A 21,528-nucleotide genomic window follows, 5' to 3' on the forward strand; every position below is an offset into this window, starting at 1 on the left:
CTGGAGTAAGGTGGGGAAAGACGTGGTGTCACCCTGTAAATGGTTAAGGATCCTTTAGACCAGTCCTGGAAGGAAATGTCTTTGACCATTTAGCCAGTGTATTACATTTCCACAGTAGTGTGATGCATTTTTGCTGGAAAAAGACTAGGATCTACTATGAACTCTGCACAGACGTTTTTGGTTTGCAATAACTGGAGTCTGGGATGCTGAGGGTTGGATGTGTTTGGAAAATGAGTAACTAGAAGAGAGTAATGGTGACTGTGATGTTTCCCCAACATGGTGCATTCTCATTCAACAAGAGCCCCTTTAAACTTGAGGGATGCAGCCGTGATTCTAGACGACTAAGGTGCTCAGACACACGGCAGGGATACTGGGACAGCATGGCCTGGCTGCTTCCTCGGAACGGATGCCTCTTAGGCAGTTGGAAGCTACATGACCAGCCTGGAAACTCAACAGAGCCCTGCCCAGATCCCGCCCCATCCCTAAAGGTATTCCACATGTGTCTCCAAAGGCTGCAAAGTGCTTCTGCCCACGTATTTGCAGCCCTGACCTGAGCCACCAGACAACCTGTAGCAGCAGAACAGATGGGAACACAGTTTAGCCACGATGTGCCTGGCTCACCTTTGAATCATGACACCCAAGTTGATCCTCACCTCCGAACCCACTGTCAATTAATTATTTCACTTCCCTCTCTAAATCATCAGGCCAACTGGAGACAGCCTCGAGACAAGGTCTGATGTCCGTGATTCCACTTTTAAACTTGCTTAGTGTATTTGCCTCCATGGAGGGGAAAAAATGCACTTTTCCTTTCTTAAAAGTTCTTTTTCAAAAAAAAAGAGAGAGTTAAAAGTCTACAACACACAGTGTAATAGGATCCAAATATGAAATTATTTCGGTTGCAAGCTTTCCACTGAAGACCAATCCTGCAGCAGAAGTCGCAAGTCAGAGCAGCCCGTTCAAACCCTCCCGTAACATACGTAGGACTGATGTCATAAGCCTTCTGTTATGCATTAATATCACAAAGCGTTTTGTTTAAAATAAATCTGAATTCGCTTCCACGTAGGACGAGCATACGTAGGACTGATGTCATAAGCCTTCTGTTATGCATTAATATCACAAAGCGTTTTGTTTAAAATAAATCTGAATTCGCTTCCACATAAGACGACAGCGACTGGTTAGTAGGTGAACAAGCCGACCAGCCCGGCTCTGAGATGAGGTTTTATAACACACGTATCATGAACGCTGGAGGTGCACAGCCATCTAAACACGACTGGGGGAATACAGATGGAGGGAACACTCGTATCTAACCCGGGTATGTCCTTCAACTACAATACGGTGACTGTGAGTAGATGACTCGGGGTGACTCGGGGTTTAGATTCTGGGTGTGATGAAATAAAAGAGATTAACTCACATTCAATATGACAACCGTTTCAAGAAAAGCCGCACAGTCTAAAGTAGCTCAAACTAAACCCTCCCCTCCAAAAATTAATTCACTGGTGACTGACACAGAAAATCTCGAGGCTAAGACTCAACACAAGTTGATAATGGAAAACCACCAGTTCGAAGTTGAGAAAACCCCACTAGATTATCTTGTGCGATGTTTGGAAGGTATAAAGCCCAATGACGGTCTTAATCGTATATTCACACGCTGCCTTCAAACACATCTGGTCCTTTTCACCAACAACAGCAAAGCCACCTGCTGAGCAGCTGTGAATAGGAACGTGGGGACACGAGGGATGTGCATCCCAGGTATGCCGGGAGGGGGAGGGGAGCGAGGGGTCAGGAAAGTGAGACTGACCTTTGGAAGAGCGGAAGTGTTTGCTGGGGGCGGTGAAGCCTCGGGTCCCATGCACGTTGACACCTGCCACTCGGAACTGGTACCACCTGCTGGGTCGTATGTCAGTCAGCTGGACCCGCTCATCTGTGGTCTGGGGGGAGATGTTACAGAGCACAGAGAACCCTTTTACCCAGACATGTCAACTGGGTCTGTCGTAAAAGTGCACCACCTCATCAGCCAACGCCACGTTGCCTTGACATCCCTGTGCCCTTGTGCCTAAGTGTGGGGACCGTGCTCAGTTATGAGAAGAGCTATCAGGGGTCAAGGAATTTCTAGGGCGTTTCAGGTGTTTAATTCCATTCATAGGTATTTCACTCCAAAGAGTTAAAGATCTCTGGAGTCAAAACCATATGAACATGGCTGAGCTCCTTAAGTCTGGTGACTAAATACAGCGTTAAACCCATGAGGGTTTTAATCGCTAAGTTATACATATGAGCGAATATATACATGAGCTAATCATTACATTATAGGCAAGAAAATGAAATCATCTTTCAATTATAGAAGAAAAATGCCTCTTTAACTTGCTTGCCAAATAGGATCTTGGGAGTCGGATGGAGACTCACGCGCTTTAAAGAGCGCTAACAATTTCCGGAAGTATGTTGCAACCCGAGCCTTTTTTCCCTATTTGAATAAATCATGTATGATCTACAAGGACCCGGTCGTGCTTCTCAAGGGTGAGGTGTGTTGATATCTCTCTGTGCAATAAAATGTCCAAAGGAAAAAAAGTGGGCAGTGGTAGAGGTGCCCGGGTTTGGCTGCGTCTCCTGCTGGAGTCACAAGACTTCAATTAACCTCCCACCTCATCAGGCTGAGGGGAACTACACCCGCTTTCCTGACAATCTGTGGGGGGGACCTGCGGACCCCTGCACTGACTTCAAGAGCCAAGTCCCCACATGCAGGGCCTCACTGACCCAGTGAGTTGCCCAGTGCCAAACCCAGTGTGCGCTCAGTGCGTGAAAGTGGGCAAGTGGGATTGAACTGAAACCTCCTTAGCCCGGGTCCACAATAACTTCTTGCAAAGGCGTGTCACATTTACTTTAATATCTAAGGGAAGAGAAACATTTCCGAGACCAAGGGAAAGCTACGAACTCTCACGTGTGGCTTTCTACCTCATTTAGCAAACTGTGAGGTGACCCTTCCACAGATATCACCATTTACGTTTAACTTTTAGTTTAAAAACCTGAAGCCAGCACGTTCCCCATAGCATTTAGCAGACAAAGAAGGCAGGGTGGAAGGAAGAGAAAGAAAGATGTGAACTAGTTAATAATAATAATAGTAATAATTACATTACTATTAATGTATTATATATTAATATAAATAGAATTGTAATATAAAATATTATATACATTTATAAAATTTATTATTATTATTCAAGATCTTCCCTCTCTTCAAAAAAAGGAATAAGAGACATGATCTTCTTGTCCATTACTCTCATAAATCTTTAAATAATTCGTAAAATTTACAAGTGAGATTGTCCCATTAAGGAACATATCATGTATGTTGGCTGTATGCCAAACACCTTTATGTTTTAGTAAAGCAAAAAAAAAATTTTAAGAAAATAGGAATGAAACAATTCCTAAATTTATTTGAGCAGGCATTTTCCCCACTCATTTGTTCATTTATTTAGGAGTGTCTAAATTATTTTAGTGTTTATCCTCTTTGAGATACTATTAGAAAAGAACCAAATTCCTCCTCCAAACACTTGCACCCTCAAACTGATTCTGCAACTACTGGAAACAATATCGGGAATCGGGTCCTTGGAGAAAAATGACCCGATCCACTTAAGGTCAGAATCTGTGCCTCCAGACACATGTGGAGAAGGCGTTTCAGCTGCTGAGGACATGAGGCAGGTTCACACTGAGAATCTGTTCATTTTCTAGAACCGTGTAGTTTTCTTGCAGCTGGCAGTCCATTTAGCAGCTCTTAAAAAGAAAGAAAATATTTTGCTTTTCTCATCAGCGAGACAGAAAAGGAAGCAGCACGGGTCAAGATAAACCCCAAGCGTACTCCATGCAGGTGGGGTATCAGTGTGTAAGCTGAGCGGGACGGAGGAAGCACTTAGCAAAGATTTAGGAGCTGACGGCTACTTCCCACTAAGGACTTTTGCGATAGGAATCTTCCTCCATGCTACTCAAGTCCTTGTGTAGAAGGAAGGCTTGAAATGCAGGGGAAACAGGAGTCGTGTAGATGGTCCAATGTCCCGTGAACTAGTCCTAGTAGTGTCATGTTTCTTTGACTCTGGCCGGTGTTAAGTTTATCTCAAGGAAATGCAGTTCTTGGAGGAAGTAAATGTGAACACTCAGATTAGAGAGTTATCTCCACTGCACATGTATTTTGAGCAAAGTAGGCCAATAGTCAAGTCGCTAGTTGTACCGGGTTATATCTGTGGACTCGTCCTGTCTTCCGTACACACACATGCTATTATGTCCGCGTCTGAGTGAGTTATTTTGGCAGTCAGGCTACTCTGGCTGGGGCACAGCAAGTTAATTTTCTTTTTTTAATGTTGGTTCATTTTTGAGAGAGAGGAAGAGAGAGACGGAGTGTGAGCAGGGGAGGGGCAGAGAGAGAGGGAGACACAGAATCTGAAGCAGGCTCCAGGCTCCCTGCTGTCAGCCTATAGCTCAACACTGGGCTCGAACATGCAAACCATGAGATCATGACCTGAGCTGAAGTCGGACGCATAACCGACAGAGCCACCCAGGGGCCCCAGCAAGTTAATTTTCTGCCTGCAGGTATGTGGTCGACATTGCCTCAAGGCGGGGAGGGGTAGGGCGCAGGAAGCACTGACCTGGGCTACCGTCTGCCAGTGTGTGGCATCGTCTTCACTAGGATGGATTCCATAATTCCATCTTCTTTGCACCACGTAGATCACAGGCTCAATGGAAATATTGAATTTCGAGGACCACTTAATCTCCAGCTGTCCAGACTGCAGTTCTGTGAATCTTAACTCTTTTCTGGGCTTCAGGGGGACACCTAAAACAGGACCATGGCAATTAAAATGATCAGAGGTAAAGCTGAGGAAGAAAACCTTTAGAAAAGACAAATCTCGTGTAATGACAACAGATCCTCACTTCCTTCCAGGAAAGTGGCTTCTTCCTATCACGGTTTCACATTTGAGAGCTTCTCACACTGAGGTCAGCCCACCACATTTCAGGAGAATTACCTCCTTTTCTTTTAGCTTTCCCTTTTTTAAAAAGAGACTCTAAACTGGTTCCTGATTCTGAACAAGCATTTTTCACCCAGGCATCTGGAGAGCAATTCTTTTATGTGCGTTCTTCTGAATAAGCCATGTTACCGAGTGGCATCACACGCAGTTAACAAGAATTCATGTGACGCCATGGTCGTGAAGAGTTTGAAGACACTGTTCCCATCCAACATGCTCTGTTTCTGCTGATACAGTCTAAAGTCATTACAACGTGGTTCCCCGGTCTACTTGCCTTTCCATCTCAGAATGTCTGCCTTCTAAGGAAAAAAATTATAAGCCTAAAATGCTCTCATGTGGTCAAACATTACAAGAATGATTTCCAAAGCATGGGTCCTTAGCATTCCCCAATTGATTGCTGGGCTCCCTCCTATAGACTTATGGCTTAAAATTGAAAAATGATGAATTTATAATGTTTGGTTTTGGCACGAGTGACCGCCTTGCTTCAAAAGTCCCTCACAGGTGGCTCATTTTAAAGTAGTTCATCATTCTGATTTCTTTTTTCTCCCCATGGTGCGTTCAAGTGGTCTGGCGACGGACAGATTTAAGAACCATAGTTCCAAATGGTAGCCATTATGGAAAGGGAAGTTTAAAATAAGATTATGTACTCATAGGATGTGTAAGACTAATTGGATTAGGTAGAGTCCATGGCACCACGATGTTCAACGCCATGACAACCTAGAACTTCACATGCCATTAAGATCATTTTCTCTTGAGAATGAGCATTTGCCTAACACGTTGACAACTCGTTTGAAAACGTTATTTGATAATGCTCTATTTCTTTTTCCACTTCTTCATTTTAAACAGAGAGGAAACTGAAAAATGTGCAACTACGAAACGTAGATAATACCTAATGCCTGTTAGTGACGTTACTGAATATCAACTCTGATTTCACGTTGACCTTAATTTATGCTGCGTCTTGTTTGGGGACACTTTAAAGTCCTTAAACATTGAGGTGGGTGGAGTTGGGTAATTTTTAAACAGCACCAAATATATCCAGTCAAAGGTCAATGAGTTGTACAAAATACTTTCTAGAAAACATTCCCCATGCCCACTGCAGTCTCCGTTTTGCTTTGCTGATGGGTTATGTGCATCCCTTGTCCCTTTACTACAATGCTGGTGTCTCAAGTGATCTTCACTGTGGGTCTGTGCTGTGGGGGAAGGGTTAATTACCTCCATTTTGAACATCAAGTAGTCAAGTCTGAGGAAGATGAAGTTGCCTACAGCGATGACCTGATCTTGGTTTCTCTCTGAGTTTTCTGCTTCTTGCCACATTTTGAATGAGGAAGAGCTACTGAGAAAAGTAGAGAAAGGAGGCACTTTTCATAGCTCTGCATATCCCTTAAAGATTCTGATTTGAATGTCCCTGATGTTGCTGGCTGGGGTGGAATTTGTCTCCTGTTCTGCCATTGTGTGAGGGTTTATTCAGGTTCAGGTCATAAACTTTTGTTTTCGGTGCACAACCTTACATTGAGAGTCACATTCGCTTTCACGCCTAGAGTATTTCTGCTAAGTATGTGACTCTCGATTCTGTACCCTGATTTAGGGCTGCAGGTCCCACTGTCCACCTGCTGGCCAGATGAATTTCTTTGCACGAGTCCCAACTCAAATGCCCCTCCTGAGGATGTCCCCACTCCTGATGGTATCTGCATGGCAACTCTATTCTTTTGGATCGCTAAGGGACCTCTCGACTTGCTCTTGGACCTACCAACACCTCGTGGTTTGACTGCAGAGTATAATTTCAGGAATTCCCCAATCATCCTGTTTCCACGGTGACCACCCTTTCTTAGGCCCTCTATCTCCTGTCTGGACCTTCCTAACAACGTCCCGTCCCATGTCCCACAAGCCCATCTTTTTAGTTCCCCCTTCACAGTGTTTTGTGGCTATGATTTTCCTAGAGTACGGGACAGATTGTCCCCTCCACCTTCTCAGACTACTCAATCACATCTTATTTTCTGCGGAACGAAGGGAAACTTCTCAACATCACGTCACGGCATACGTCTTTATCATCTACCACCAGTGATCTCTCGTTTGTCTCTTGGTACATTTTACATATTGGTCACACAACCTACCTTTACACCCAGCTTCTCTAGAAACACACTGTCAGCTGCTTCCTACCACCACGACACGTTTATACGGATTTTTTCAGTCTGGATTGTCTTTCCTATTTTCTGACCATGGACACGTGAATACTCCTGGGCTCAGTCTGAATGCTGCCCCTCAGAGCGACCTACCCTAAACCTCCCCATTGGAAATAAAGGTCCCATTCTCCGCTCTCTCTCCGAAGCTTAGCCTGCAACAGTCAACATGTGCACTTAACTGCCTCTTACTGCAGCCAGGTCATTTGACGATGTTCACTTTCTCCTTCATTCCCACACCTCATCATGGCTCAGGAGAGCACATTCTGTCACAGCAAATGCTCAGGAAATGTGTGCTGAAGGAACAGCCTAACCCCCTGTCAGCAGAAATTAAGAGGATACAGGAATGCCATCTTGACACCAATGGGCAACCCCCTCGCTGCCGGAGGGCACTCAGCAGAAGGAAGAAAATTTAGCACAGGTATTTGCTTACTCTTATGAAAAGTAAATGCTAAACAGTAACAAAACTATGTTGGTAAGTTTACAAAATGGAATCGTTTTATTGCATTGACATAACTTTCCCAGTTAAAAAGAAAAGACCAATTGCTAACCATTGCTGATATGCTGGAAAATCTGAAAGTTCGTTGTGGATGAGTTTTAATCCCAAAGTAGCTTCTCTAAAGATTGAGATCAAATCTCGACAAAATGATTGCATCGTGTTTGCACTGCAGGCAGGGTAATAGGCACCCTTTCTGCCAGGGAGGGTACGCACATGGGCGAGGAGGGGGTGGCCTCTGAGGACATTTCAGGATTCATGCGGTTTCTTTGTGCTGAGTAAAGAGAAGAGGACTGGGGAGTTCTTTACACTCATAAAGCACATTCTCTGAGACTCCCCATCCAAGTTTCTCCTTGGCCCTCCTATGCGTAATCCTCTAGCATAAATGCACCTCCGGTAAATACTCCGGCCGCTGAAGTTACCTGAACTCATCAGCAGCAAAAGCAAGCATAACAATCCCCTTGCTAGATGGTTTTAATCTTGAATATCATTCAACGACCAAGAGCCTTAATCGAACATAATGAGCATCAGAGTGATGTCAGTTCCCATTTCTTCATTTAACAATCTCTTTAATTATTACGTACAACAATCTTGCGATTTGCATGTGGAGAAACAGCCCATCTGCTTTGCATTAGGGTCAGCTGGCTCCCTTGATTGGAAGGAGCTCCAGGACTCGGCTGTAATTGTGTGCAGATGGGGCTCGGCCCCTCGGCCCCCCCAGCCCCGAGACACCCAGCCCCCACAGCCCGGCCTTCTGAAGAGTCCTAGGTAGCTTAGCCAGCATCCATGCTGCACAACCAGATGTGCACCAGGCATGCCTTCTCCGTATGTCCTTTATTACGTAAATGACTAGGATTTTTCTTCTTTAGTTTTGAACAACCTAGTCCCCTGAAATCTATGCTGTTCTGTCAAACATGTTATCCTATAACATCCCACCGTATGGGACATTACAGGTGCATTTTCTTTAAAGCGTGACAAGTATTTCAGTGAAACCCAATGATGTAAAAAACTTTGCAAATAGAATGACAGAAAACTCAATGATCAGTCGGCAGTTGTAAATCACGAGATCTGATTACTCCTGTAAAAATGTTTCTATCATGAGTCTAAATGTTATGAAAATGTAGCAAGATACAGTGTTCCAACGATTCAATAATTAGCCACTACCCATTATCTCTCACAGAGCTAATCAGTACTCAGGCAATTTGTGTTCATATCACATCCAGGAATCGGGTCACTGTATTCAAAATGCTAAAAAATGGATTTGTGAAAAGTGTTATTAGACCATCTCTAAAGAGCTGAGCTTTAAATATTTCAAATATGAAGACATTCATGGAGATATTAAGTCAACACCATCATCAGATCTTTCTGGAAACAAAGCGATACATGATTAATGTTGGTTTGCGCATGGTAAAGAGAAAACAGAGATCACGGAGAGCCACAAATTGATCTCAGTCTTTACATTTGGACAACAATTTCAGGTTCTCACCTTCCCTATCCAAATGAGTGCCAGAGATGTGAGTCAGAAGCACCAGTTTGGGCAGTAAAATAAAAAATTATATCACCTTCTGGAGGGAGGAGAGTGTAGGTCAGCTATAAATCAGACTTAAAACAGACAAGGATGGGGGGAAGTCACAAGTGCCCGATGTGCAAGCGTTGATGTTTTACCTGTGGAGAATCAGCCTTTTCAACTGAGACCATGCTCTGGTTTGCACTGCAGGGTACTGGCTGCTCAGGGGGCATTTACCTGCGTTAATGTTTGCAAGCATCCCGGGGTGTGGCTAACAATGTTATTTGAAGGGAGAAGGAAAAGCTGTCTGTTGTCCTGCTTTATTTGAAACTCTAACACAAGTCTATAAGGTCAACTTAGTCAGAGACAACGGCTTAGGACAATTCCTACAGCATAAGCCAAATTAAACGCTCAAATAGAATGCAGTTTGTTGACCATCTTTTCAAAACATGCATTGATTTTAAGAGCATCATCAGGTTTGGAAGCTATAGAATCTAGGAAGTCCCCCTCTTCCCTACCCCAAACACGGGAGGCTGAACAGAACATTTGTATGTATTTCTGTACTTTAAGAAAATTTTACTAACCCAATAAGCTTTCATGAAAGGAAAAATACAGTAGAGGCCAGTACGTATCAATTTACTGCAAAAGTTGAGATGATTATTTGTCCACAAGTGAGCGTTATGTGCATGAGTACTCTGATAAGAAACTACAGGACCTGATGTTATACCCCAACAACTGACAGATCAGTGCTTTTATTAAAATATTTGATATTGGGGGGCACCTGGGTGGCTTAGTCAGTTAAGCGTCTGACTTTGGCTCAGGTCATGATCTCGCGGTTTTTGAGTGCGAGCCCCACGTTGGGCTCTGGGCTGACAGCTCGGAGCCTGGAACCTGCTTCGGATTCTGTGTCTCCCTCTCTCTCTACCCCTTCCCCACTTGCACTCTATCTCTGTCTCTCTAAGATAAATAAACGTTAAAAAATGTTAAAAAATATATCTGATATTGATACATCATTTAACTGACCTACACTGTATAATACAGTGGAATTGCCAGTACAGTGTATGAATACTGTGTTTCAGGCCCTGCTGTGGTAGTTGGACAGACTCCAAGTGAAAATAGCAGGAGAGCTGGCCCAGCTGGGAACCAGGGGGCAGATGTATTCCCGCCACCGAATACCAAGTCGTCTGAGAACCAGCTTGCAAGCTCAGTGTCAGCACCTGCGGACTGGGGTCAGGACCAGCCCGTCTCACCCAATGATGGGTGCCCTCTTCCTAAGGAAAGAGACGGCACAGACCTAGCCTGAGCAGTGAGCAGAGGGCAAGCTTCTGACCCGTGGCTGGTTTAGGACAATAAGAAGGCAACATGCAAGCCAGAAGGATGGTGGGGGCTGGTCCCCCACAGACGAGCCCAGGGGGATTGGGTGCGGGATGTCTGGCTGGGTAGTAGATCTTTCTTTCCTTGCACAGCCAAGCGCTGGGTCCCTCTACCTGGGAGATAGGGGGTCATCAGCCCCACCACGCTCCTCGGTGTGACTCCAGTCGGGAACACGATTACACGCTTCGGGTGGCTAATCAGCCAAGGCTGTGGCGGGACGCATTCTGGCCGGCTGTGTGGGGCCCCTCCGACTTGCACAGGTTGCACCCTCACTGCCATGGTCAGACGCCCCCGACATGGAAAGCAGCCCGCCTTCAGGGACTGCCCAACAGAGCGTAGGGGAAAATAGTTACCTGCAGCTATGTGTGTGCTCAAAAAAACAGTAATATAATCCCAGTCTCATTGGGCAAAAGTCATCATCAGGTCAAGAGACTGTTCATCCTATTTCTAATGAGTTCTGCATGAACTGCCCGTCTCCATAAAAAGCCAAGAGCTACTTCATAGAAGGGGACAGACTTCAACACTTCTTTTAAAAGTCCATCATATTTAGTTAAGCATAGGTTTCAATTTTTTTTAAATTTTTTAATATTTATTTTTTAGAGAGAGAAAGAGACAGAGTGCAAGCAGGGGAGGGGCAGAGAGAGAAGGGGAGACACAGAATCCAAAGCAGGCTCCAGGCTCTGAGCTGTCAGCACAGAGCCTGACATGGGACTTGAACTCACAAACTGCGACATCATGACCTGACCCACCCAGGCGCCCCTTTAAAAAGTTTTTTTCTTAATGTTTATGTTTTTGTGAGAGAGACAGAGAGAGAGAGAGAGAGAGAGAGAGAGAGAGACAGAGTTAAGCATAGGTTTAAATTACAAAAGTCTCTTTTAATAATTAATCATTTTATGCTGGCCCTTCACAGACTATTTCCTTTATTCTTAGTGAACCAGGCATATTTGAAATTCACACTGGCTCTTCAATGCTTTTTAAATAAAAAGCATATTTTAACATATAATGCCTCTTTAAAACACCCTACTTTAAAAACACTAAGGGTTTTACAAATGGGTTTTCAACAATCATTATAAAAGCATGCTATTTTTGTGGTGAATGCTAATACTTAAATAGCAAATGATCTATAATAACAGAGAAGGTTTCATAATAACAGACTTTAGAAAAATTAAATGGTGTTCGGTTTTGCAAAAGCGATTTTATGTAGTTTACAATGAGAGGCATGAAAACAATAAAACATTAAATCTATTAAAGAAACGTCACCCAGTAAGAAGGGGAAAGCGGCAATTATTTTGAATTTGAGACAGGTATTTATGCCAGTTTTCCAAAGATCCTATGGAAAAAAGAAAGGGGGGGGGGGTGTGCAGTAAGAAAAGAAAAGCCGGATGGATTACACAGGTTTCAGACTGGAGTAATTCTCAGTGTGGGCCAGAGGAGACCGGGGCAGGGACATAAGTCCTGGGAGATGAGAGTGATGTAAGAGCGGACTTCTGAAAATAGTTCGCCAGCCAGCACATAATTCAAAACGGGCATATTGCTGGCGATAGTGTTTCATGCGGTTTAAAAATAACTGACCTATATTTGGAAATAATAAATAGTTGGTGTGAAAGAGAGGAGAATCAAAGATTATTCTCTCTACTTATAATAATAATATCAATAATAATATTTATATATATAAATGGTTTGATGAACTGACTCCCCATCTCTGGAAGATAGCTCTTCCTCCCCCTGGTTCTCAAGACACGACTCAAAATAGTGACCGTCCACACAATGACATTTGTGTTCTTGGATTATGCCAACAGGAAATCCACAATACTGGTGCGTTGGTTATGCATTTCTCGAGGGTGCCCCACCCCCAGCCCATTTTCCAAGGATTGAAATCCATTTACTCCAATGTACCCAGGGCAGCCGAATTGATTTATTCTTACTGGAGAAGAGTACGAGAAAGTTCCTGAAGTGATGTTGTCCTCCTGAAATGTTAAATGTGATAAGGATGATTTGCTCTGCCCCAGAATGTGTGCGCTGTGGCTGATCTATACAATCCAGTGGTATTTTCAGATGTTTGTGGCACAAAGTACACTTTCTTACCATTTTTCTTCTCTTACAATGGTGCCATCTTTGTTTTTGGTTTTCGTTTTTGAGAGAAAGAGTGAGTGAGTGGGGGAGGGCAGAGAGAGCCTGACGTGGGGCTTGAACTCACCAACTGTGAGATCATGACCAGAGTCGAAACCAAGAGTCAGGCGCTCAACCGACTGTGCCCCCTGGGCACCCCCCGTGGGGCCATCTTTGACTGACACCCTTCCCCATGCACACACAACCCCACTGTGAGGGTCCCTTCACAGTGGGTGCTCTGCTCATTACCTTTGTACAGCGTCTTGGGCACCTGGCAGGTGTGTCCGCACCCATTGGAACAACATTTCTTAACCCCAGAGCACTCGTTGTCAGCTTCACAACTTTCCACACAGGCGGCGGCAAATCCGCTTGCTTTCTCGGGGGCCGGGCAGTCCCCCTGCTTCACCGCTAGGATGTACTTGAGGAACTCACAGCTCGTCAGGCATTCGTAGTTCTTCTTGGGGAACAGAGGCTAAAGAGACAAGAAGAACCATTCTCTTATTTTTAAGATGTAAAATTCTTAAGTCATCTTTGCACTCGACGTGGGTCTTGAACTTACAACCCCAAGGTCAAGAGTCACACGCTCTTACCGACAGAGGCAACCTGGTGCCCTTAAAAGAGAACTTCTCTTATGACAGACTCAGGACGCTTGATTTCCAAAACATCAGAAAGGAAGGTAAAAAAATTCTTACTTGGTCAAAATTTCCCTGGAATATTTTACAAAATAAATAGATTTGTTTTCTTTTCCCCCCAAACCCATAATACTGTATGTTAATTTCTAAAAGGAACCCAACCCTTGAATTCTACCTTTCCAGATACACATGAATTATACAAACACACATTCACAAAGTATTACATTGTGAGTTAAATGTGGTTGTCAAATAATTGATTACAAATATTCATAAAGGATGTTAGTACCATTTGAGGGGCTCTTTGGACCACTGTACACATATTTTCATTCTCTAATGAGTCATTTAGTTTTTGCACGGTCAATACTAATCAAGATGTGTTCGCTGTAGCCCTACGGAACATTTACAACCCTCACATCAGTGAACACATTTAGTGATAGCTTATCAAATAGTAGTGTAAGCCTCAGTTAATTGAACATATTTTAATAATATCCAGCTTCTAGAGTTAATGTGCACATGGGACCTCTTATCAATATGGAATTGTCAGTAAATTCTGCAGAAAACGAATGTGAATCGTTGTTACCTGTGACACAGTCAGGTTCTGGATAGCATATGGCTGATGATATTTCAGTTGCGCCCACAATCAATGAAACACTAGAGAGAACAGGTATTCCTTGGCTTGTTTAGAGAGTCAGTCGCATTATGGAAACAGTGTGAGTAGTGGAAATGGTCACTTATCAAATGTGTCTTTTTCCTTAGGAAAAATGGTTCAGGACAGCATTTGGTGATGCTCCTTTTGCTTTGATGGCTGGTTGCCAAGATAGCTACCCTAACCCCAACCAGTCCCCTAAACCCATTGTCAGCTGCAATGCACCTGTCCAGCCAGGTAAAGTCCCAGCCCTCCATCCATCCCCTTTGTAAGGGTGCCATGTTGTTGCTAAAGAAGGTTTTGTGAGCCAGGCTCCCAGGCAGTGGGGATGGCACTCCCACACCCACCCTCTGCCAAGAACTGGGGCACTGAGTGACACGTGGCGAACCGCAGGCACCCCGCCAGGAGGGGAACTGTCTGGAACTGTCCCCTCCGTGTGCACGAAGTGTTCACCTGCACGGGCTTGAACTCTGGTGAGGCTGTGCTCAGTCAGCCCTAAGCAATGCCAACAGCAGTGTCAGAGAGGGGCTCCACTCAGAGCCTTCCTCCTGGAGGTAGGAGACCACCAAGGAAGGTTCTCTGTTTACTGTTTGATGTCAAATAGGAGTCAGCGACAGCAGAATTACATGTGGTGGCACTGGTGACCACGAACCGGGGTGCGATGTGAACAGCATGTGGTAGGTGCTGTTCCACACTGCTGACTAGCCATGACTCATGACTGGTAGCACCTGGGGACCCCTGAATGGCACCCGGCAACACTTCTGGTGGCGGAGTCAACACTGGCCTCACCGATGACTGCATAGGGCTCACCGCTACCTGGCAACATCTGGGCATCTCCTGATAACGCTGCCCACCACCTGGTAAGACCTACCATGTGTTACCAGTTGTTTCTCAGTGACTGAACACGAGTCTCTACCACATGCTGGGAAACACCTGCCAGCATGCTGACCACTGCTTCTTACTGATGACCGAGTTTGACCCTCTACGCAGCTAGCGACACCCACGTCTTTACCTTGCTTCCAAAAAGGGAGTTAATTATAGCCAGTTTACTCCTCATGTTGATGGTGACTGAAATGTCATTGGAAACCACAAACATGGTAACTCCAGCACCAGGACGCGTCCCAGTCACCCAGGAAAACTCCAACCCCAGGGCAGTCCTCCATGCTGCTTCTCCTCTCCTTCTCCCGATGGTGCCTGAACCTGCCTGGGGCGCCTGGGTGGCTCCCTTGGTTAAGCGTCCGACTCTTGACTTTGGCTCAGGTCACCATCTCACAGTTCATGGGATTGAGCCCTACGTCGGGCTCTGCACTTGGCATGGGGTCTGCTTGGGATTCTTCCTCTCCCTCTCTCTCTGCCCCTCCCCTGCTCCTTCTCTCTCTCTCCCTGTTTCTCTCTCTCAAAATAAAATTTAAAAAAAATCTGCGTACGAGTTATGACGGCAAACGCTACATTATGTGTATTTTACCACAATCAAAAAAAATTTACCTAAGAGCGAGAAATGTGTGCATACTGTGAGGACATGTGTGGTATCAGATACGAGCGCTCTCTCACAGACACGTGGTCTTTCTGATAGCGTAAAACTAATGTACTTTCAGGTGTCAATGCTGTATGACCATTAAATATGATGGAAGAGTTCAGACTCTGACAAAAGTGGGAAAACTGGAAGCATTGGCTAGAAAAGGTATAACCCCAAAGTGTAAGTTACAATCGTGGATGTCAAATAAATGATTATTAGTCAAAACAGTGTCTCAACTGAAGAACTTCCCGGGTAAAACCTACAAGAAAGGCCATGGTTTCAATACAGAAGTACCATAAATTTGTAGCTAATTTTTTGTTAACTGTAAAACACTGAAAGCCTCGTCAGTTCTTAAGGCTTTTCTGTCTTAATTTCACAGTTCATTTTTCTGTTAGCTGCTAGGTGTGTTTCCCTTCACTGGCTTTTGAATTCCTAAATTTAAGTCCAACCCTAACTGTGGAATCAAGGAAGGACGTAAAGGGATCCATGACAATGATGGAGTGCTGGCCAGTTTCTCTCTCAACACAACGTATACATTACATGCACTGAAAGAAAATATTTAGTTACCCAAGTCAATTGGCCTGCATGGGCTGAAATGGCCGTGTACAAATAACTTTATTAAATCTGGCAAGTGTTTACGGCTTGCTAACTGGGATATCACCATGACTCAGTTTGCGCTACGGCACGATCACATCGGCCTCTTTCGTCGTCACATATGAAAACAGGGTATGATTCGAGATTCAGATAACAAAGTGTGGGCTCTCTGCTCACGTGACTCTCACCATCACTGCGCCAACCGCCATACCCTTGAACCGTGAGAGACTTCCCGGTCAGAGACAGTATCTCCTCATCTTAACAATTTACTGATGGAGCAAATGGGGCAGAATTAAAAACAAATAAACAAAAACAGTGGCCTTCCCAGGTCTAAAACATTTGTTCCCAGTGAATGCCATGTAACAGGAACAATGATAATTAGCAGACTCATTTAGATCTTCTGGTTGATGTGAGAGGCGTTCTGTACATTCATTCAATATTTCTCCTTCTTGGTATGGATTCAAAACTGTGATTTTTTTTGTGTGCATGTGAGTGTTTGGAGAACCGTGGAAACAAATGTGTGAACAAAAAAAGTTCATCCTTGCCCTGGAGCTTTCTCGACGGGTACATGAGCCTGAAGTAATACAAATAACGTTATGAATATTACATGAGACGGTGCATACAAAGGACGAAGCCCTATTATGCACCCCAATGGGTACTCAATAGCAGTGGAGTAATTGGTGTCTCTTTTCTTTTCCCATGCTACAAGTTTACTGTTTAACATTTCCAAATTCTTCTGTTATTCCGACAAAAATGTTTTAAGAGCCACAGACAGAAAGTTGGCTCTGCTTCTCCACAGTGTGACCATCACAAGTTTCCAACATGCTACTGCCAGATTAAGTTCTGAAATCTGTGTGGGGGGACGTTGCCCTGTTGGCACTTATAAGAAAGAAAAAAGTCTAAGTTTGGGGGTTCGTCTTACAAATACATGGATTTGGTACAACTGTCTTACAGATGACTCGGATTCAATGGTTCCATTGTTTATTAAAGGCAGATTTTAATGTTCTCTATCAATTATCTTGGATAATTATCTTGGATTAGGTTGAAAAACTATTAGTGGTCTGAATGTAAATTGGAGAATATATGGTCTCTGTATGCAGGTCTGTCACTAGGCCTTTAAACATAGCTTATTGAGAATGCACTAGTTGAATGGAATAAAGACAAAAATGAGTGCAAGTCAGTGAAAATGATGTGTGAATATTAGTATTCTAGACATAAAGAAAATGTGTAAATTGGGCCACTAATGGCCAGTTGTAAATCCTGCGAACATAGGTCACTCAGTGTCAGTAAAGATACTCCTGACCAATAAGCACCTACTATTTCTTGTGATATTACGAGTTAATTACTGGGAGACTCGTCAAGAGATGTGAAAAATTTAGGGAAGGTGTAAGTTACCCCCATCATGATGAGTACAATGGCCATCAGCTTCATGGGAAACGAAAACATGTGTGGAAACACGGATGGATGTGCTAAATGTTATACTTGTTTATAAAATTGTACCAGCTACTAACACAAACTGTTCATTGTAAGATTAATGTAATTCCAACTCCTTATAAAACTATTAATATGAGGGGTGCCTGGGTGGCACAGTTGCGTCCGACTCTTGATCTCGGCTCAGGTCATGATCTCATGATTTGTGAGTTCGAGCTCTGCATTGGGCTGTATGCTGATGGCACCATGGCACGAAGCCTGTTTGGGATTGTCTTCCTGTCTCTCTGCCCTTCCCCTGCTGTGTGCTCACTCACTCCCTTTCTCTCCTTCAAAATAAGTAAACCAAAAAAATTTAAAACTACAAACGTGAATAATTTTGCAAATCATACAAATCATACATCTTTTGCCAAGTCATTGGCTCTAATTTAAAATTAGGGAAAATCATGGTTACTATGCTCATTAATTTTTGTTCATTCTTTTTTCTGCCCTTACCCGACGCAAAACTAAGAACAGAATACTCTTCAAAGATCATGTATTTTTCTAGAGTAGTTAGTATCTACTGGTGTCATCATGCAGTCAAATAAGACAAAGTATTATAGTCAATGAAAATACCCTTGGTGCAATGGATTAGGTGAAAATCCTTAATATTTTATGGAATATTATATATTGTTGATTCTTATAAATTTCTTATAAATCTCTCCTACATCCCATCTCTCTGCTTAAAAACTAAAATATGTATTTTAGTGCCTTATCTGGGCAATATTCTAATAAGCTCAACTTACCTGGCAAATGATAAAAATACAATGAAATACAATAAATATTAGGTTACCAGTTCTTGGATGCTTTTGTGGAAGATACTATTATCTTTGTTTTGTTTGGTATAAAATGCAAGGTACTGTACAATCAAATAATCTGTGTAGTAATCATGGAATGATGAACATAAAAACATCAAATTCAGTAAATTATCTTAATATGTTAGAAATCACGTAAATATGAGGCCTCAGATATGGAGAGAACATCGGACTTGGTATTTAATTCAACTCAACAGAACTGTGTCATGTATCAAATATAGCAGTCTTTGAGAAAAGCCAGGGCTTGGGTGGGTTTGTTTTTTCCTGCTTCAGCCAATACACACATGCAACGTTGACGGCAGAATCCGTCCCCCAGGGGCTTTGCTTGCTCGTCTCACTTATTCTTCCCCAGTCCCCATAACCATTATGATCTCCATTTTACACATGAGGAGACAGAAACTCAGGGAGATTATAATTTATCTGAAATCACAAAACAAGTAAGAGTGTGGGCCACTCTTGCAACAGTGTTTTCCTACAGACCATCCCATATCTCAGGGGAAACTAAGAAGGCAGCAAAGACAGTGGCTCTCAACTTGATTTCCTAGGAGGATCACCTGGGAGCTTCTAACACTCTTAAAATGTCAAGGCACAGAGGGAACACATTCTAAATAGGTTCTGATAAACAAGTATATGTGGAAATCATAGATATACACGTATATATGTAAATTATATATATGCAAATCAAAAGACAAGGAATTTTATCCAGGAATATTGATAAAAATCAGCAACACTTAGACACAGTTTGTGCTATTGAACTTCAAGGAGAAAAATATAATTTTGTGGCATTATCAACAATAGCCAAACTATGGAAAGAGCCCAAGTGTCCATTGACTGATGAATGAATAAAAAAGATGTCATATTGATACACACACACACACACACACACACACACACACACACACACTGGAATATTACTTAGCCATCAAAAAGAATAAAATCTTGACACTTGCAATGATGTGGATGGAGCTACAGTGTGTTATGCAAAGAGAAATAAGTCTGTCAGACAAAGACAAACACCATGTGATTTTATTCACATGTGGAATTTAGGAAACAAAACAGGAATATACGGGAATGGAAATAGAAACAGAGAGAGAGAGAGAGAGAGAGAGAGGCAAACCATGAGAGAGAGAGAGAGAGAGAGAGAGAGAGAGAGAGAGAGAAACCATAAGAGACTTTTAATAATACAGAACAAACTGAGGGATGCTGGTGGGTGGGGTGGGGGGATCGGCTAGATGGGTGACGGATATTAAGGAGGACACACTTGTTGGGATGAGCACTGAGTGTTGTATGTAAGCGATGAATCACTGAATTCTACTCCTGAAACCAATACTGCACTGTATGCTACTTAGCTAGAATTTAAATGAAAATGTGGAAGAAAAAAATTATAAAAATGTAATTTTTCAGGCATCCAGGTAAAAAGGGCAAATTGATCACGATGGAGAAAATATGGTTTTCCCCCATGTCAATTTCTCCCTACAAAATTTAATGTGTGAAGCTAATATGGCAATGTTTGCATAATAGTAAGAAAATAAACTATACATATACATATATATACACACACACATAAAATCAGCTAAGCTGTTATTCAAACGTACATGTGACAGAAACATTCTCAAAAAACTCAAAGAACATAGCACCCGTGAGGCTTTGTTACAAATCGATGCAATGCCAAATTCAGCCATTCTACAGATAAGCAGGAAACAAGAATAAATGAGCTAGTACAATGCTCAGTACTCAAAGAAAATAATGCAGATACTTATATATTATGTGAGAGAAGCGTGTGCAATCCAAGTTGGACTTCATGTACAGTGGTAGGCAAAGTTTGTTGTGAACAATTTCAAAGAAAATGGCTATCTATGGACTCCTTTTTAGAAACAAAAGATATCACATTTTTAAAAGATTTTATTTTTTTAATGTTTTTATTTATTTTTGAGAGAGTGAGAGAGAGAGAGAGAGAGAGAGAGAGAGAGAGAGAGAGAGAACTAGTGGGAGAGGAGCAGAGAGAGAGGGACACACAGAATCTGAATCAGGCTCCAGGCTCTGAGTTGTCAGCACAGAACCCGACACTGGGCTTGACTCATGAACCGTGAGATTATGACCTGAGCCAAAGTCAGATGCTTAACCCCCTGAGCCACCCAAGCACCCCATAAAAGATTTTATTTTTAAGTAATCTCTACAGCCAGTGTGGGGCTCAAACTCACAACCCCTGAGATCAAGAGTCACATTCTCTACCGACTGAGCCAGCCGGGCACCCCAAGATATGATCAAATTTAGAAGCCAAGTGTAAAGAAATAGGTGTAAAAGTCTTGATCGCTTTATCATCCACATAAATATATAACTAAAATTAAATAAACCAGGAATTATGGTGAAGGAAGAATATTCAATGTAATAAAACTAACAATTAGGAAATAATAACGTTAGAAAAATTGGGAGGCACAAAGACTGGTGTGAAGAACATATAAGTAACTTGCGTGGAACTTAATTTTAGGGCATCAGTATATAATAAAGCAAATATAAAATTTTTTATTTTTTAAATTTTTTTTTTTAACGTTTATTTATTTTCGAGACAGAGAGACAGAGCATGAACGGGGGAGGGTCAGAGAGAGAGGGAGACACAGAATCTGAAACAGGCTCCAGGCTCTGAGCAGTCAGCACAGAGCCTGACGCGGGGCTCGAACTCACATACCGTGAGATCGTGACCTGAGCCGAAGTCGGACGCTTAACCGACTGAGCCACCCAGGCGCCCCAATATAAAATTTTTTAAATAATGCTTTTGATCTCATAATACTTTTCATAATCATTTTCTCTCCCAAATTTGAAGATTCCTTTTTCTTCTGTTAAGCTCAAACAGTATTAAACTTCAAGCATTATTATTAAAAAAACTATCAAGCATTGAGATACCAGATAAGATGTTCGCTTGATGGTAATGTATTGGGGTCCCCCAGACAACCCCAGGTTTGCTAATTCACTAGGGAGACTCATAGGGCTCAGCATATAGTCCTACTCTGGGCTATGATTTATTATAGTAAAAGCAAGAACAGGGAAAACATGTGTAGCATGAAGTCCACAGGAAACCAGGTAATACATGTGAAATGCCGTCACCAGAGACATTAAGGAGACACTCAGTGCCCAGATTTTTGACAAGGCTGGTCACCAGGCTGCGGCCCAAATACCCAGACAGCCCTTGGGAAACTG

General features: G+C 42.9%; 1 protein-coding gene across 1 annotated transcript in view; it reads right to left on the bottom strand.

Moving 5' to 3' along the window:
* ANOS1 (anosmin 1) overlaps positions 1–21,528 on the bottom strand; it is a 182,256-nt gene that overhangs the window by 40,896 nt on the left and 119,832 nt on the right. Inside the window, exons 4-6 of the mRNA XM_042926553.1 lie at positions 12,913–13,135; positions 4,626–4,810; positions 1,799–1,928 (exon numbers count right to left, since the gene is read on the bottom strand). Coding sequence (XP_042782487.1) covers positions 1,799–1,928; positions 4,626–4,810; positions 12,913–13,135 — 538 coding nt within the window. The remainder of the gene's footprint in view (positions 1–1,798; positions 1,929–4,625; positions 4,811–12,912; positions 13,136–21,528) is intronic.

Source organism: Panthera leo, chromosome Y (genome assembly GCF_018350215.1).
Source record: "Panthera leo isolate Ple1 chromosome Y, P.leo_Ple1_pat1.1, whole genome shotgun sequence".
Taxonomy (NCBI): Eukaryota; Metazoa; Chordata; class Mammalia; order Carnivora; family Felidae; genus Panthera; species Panthera leo.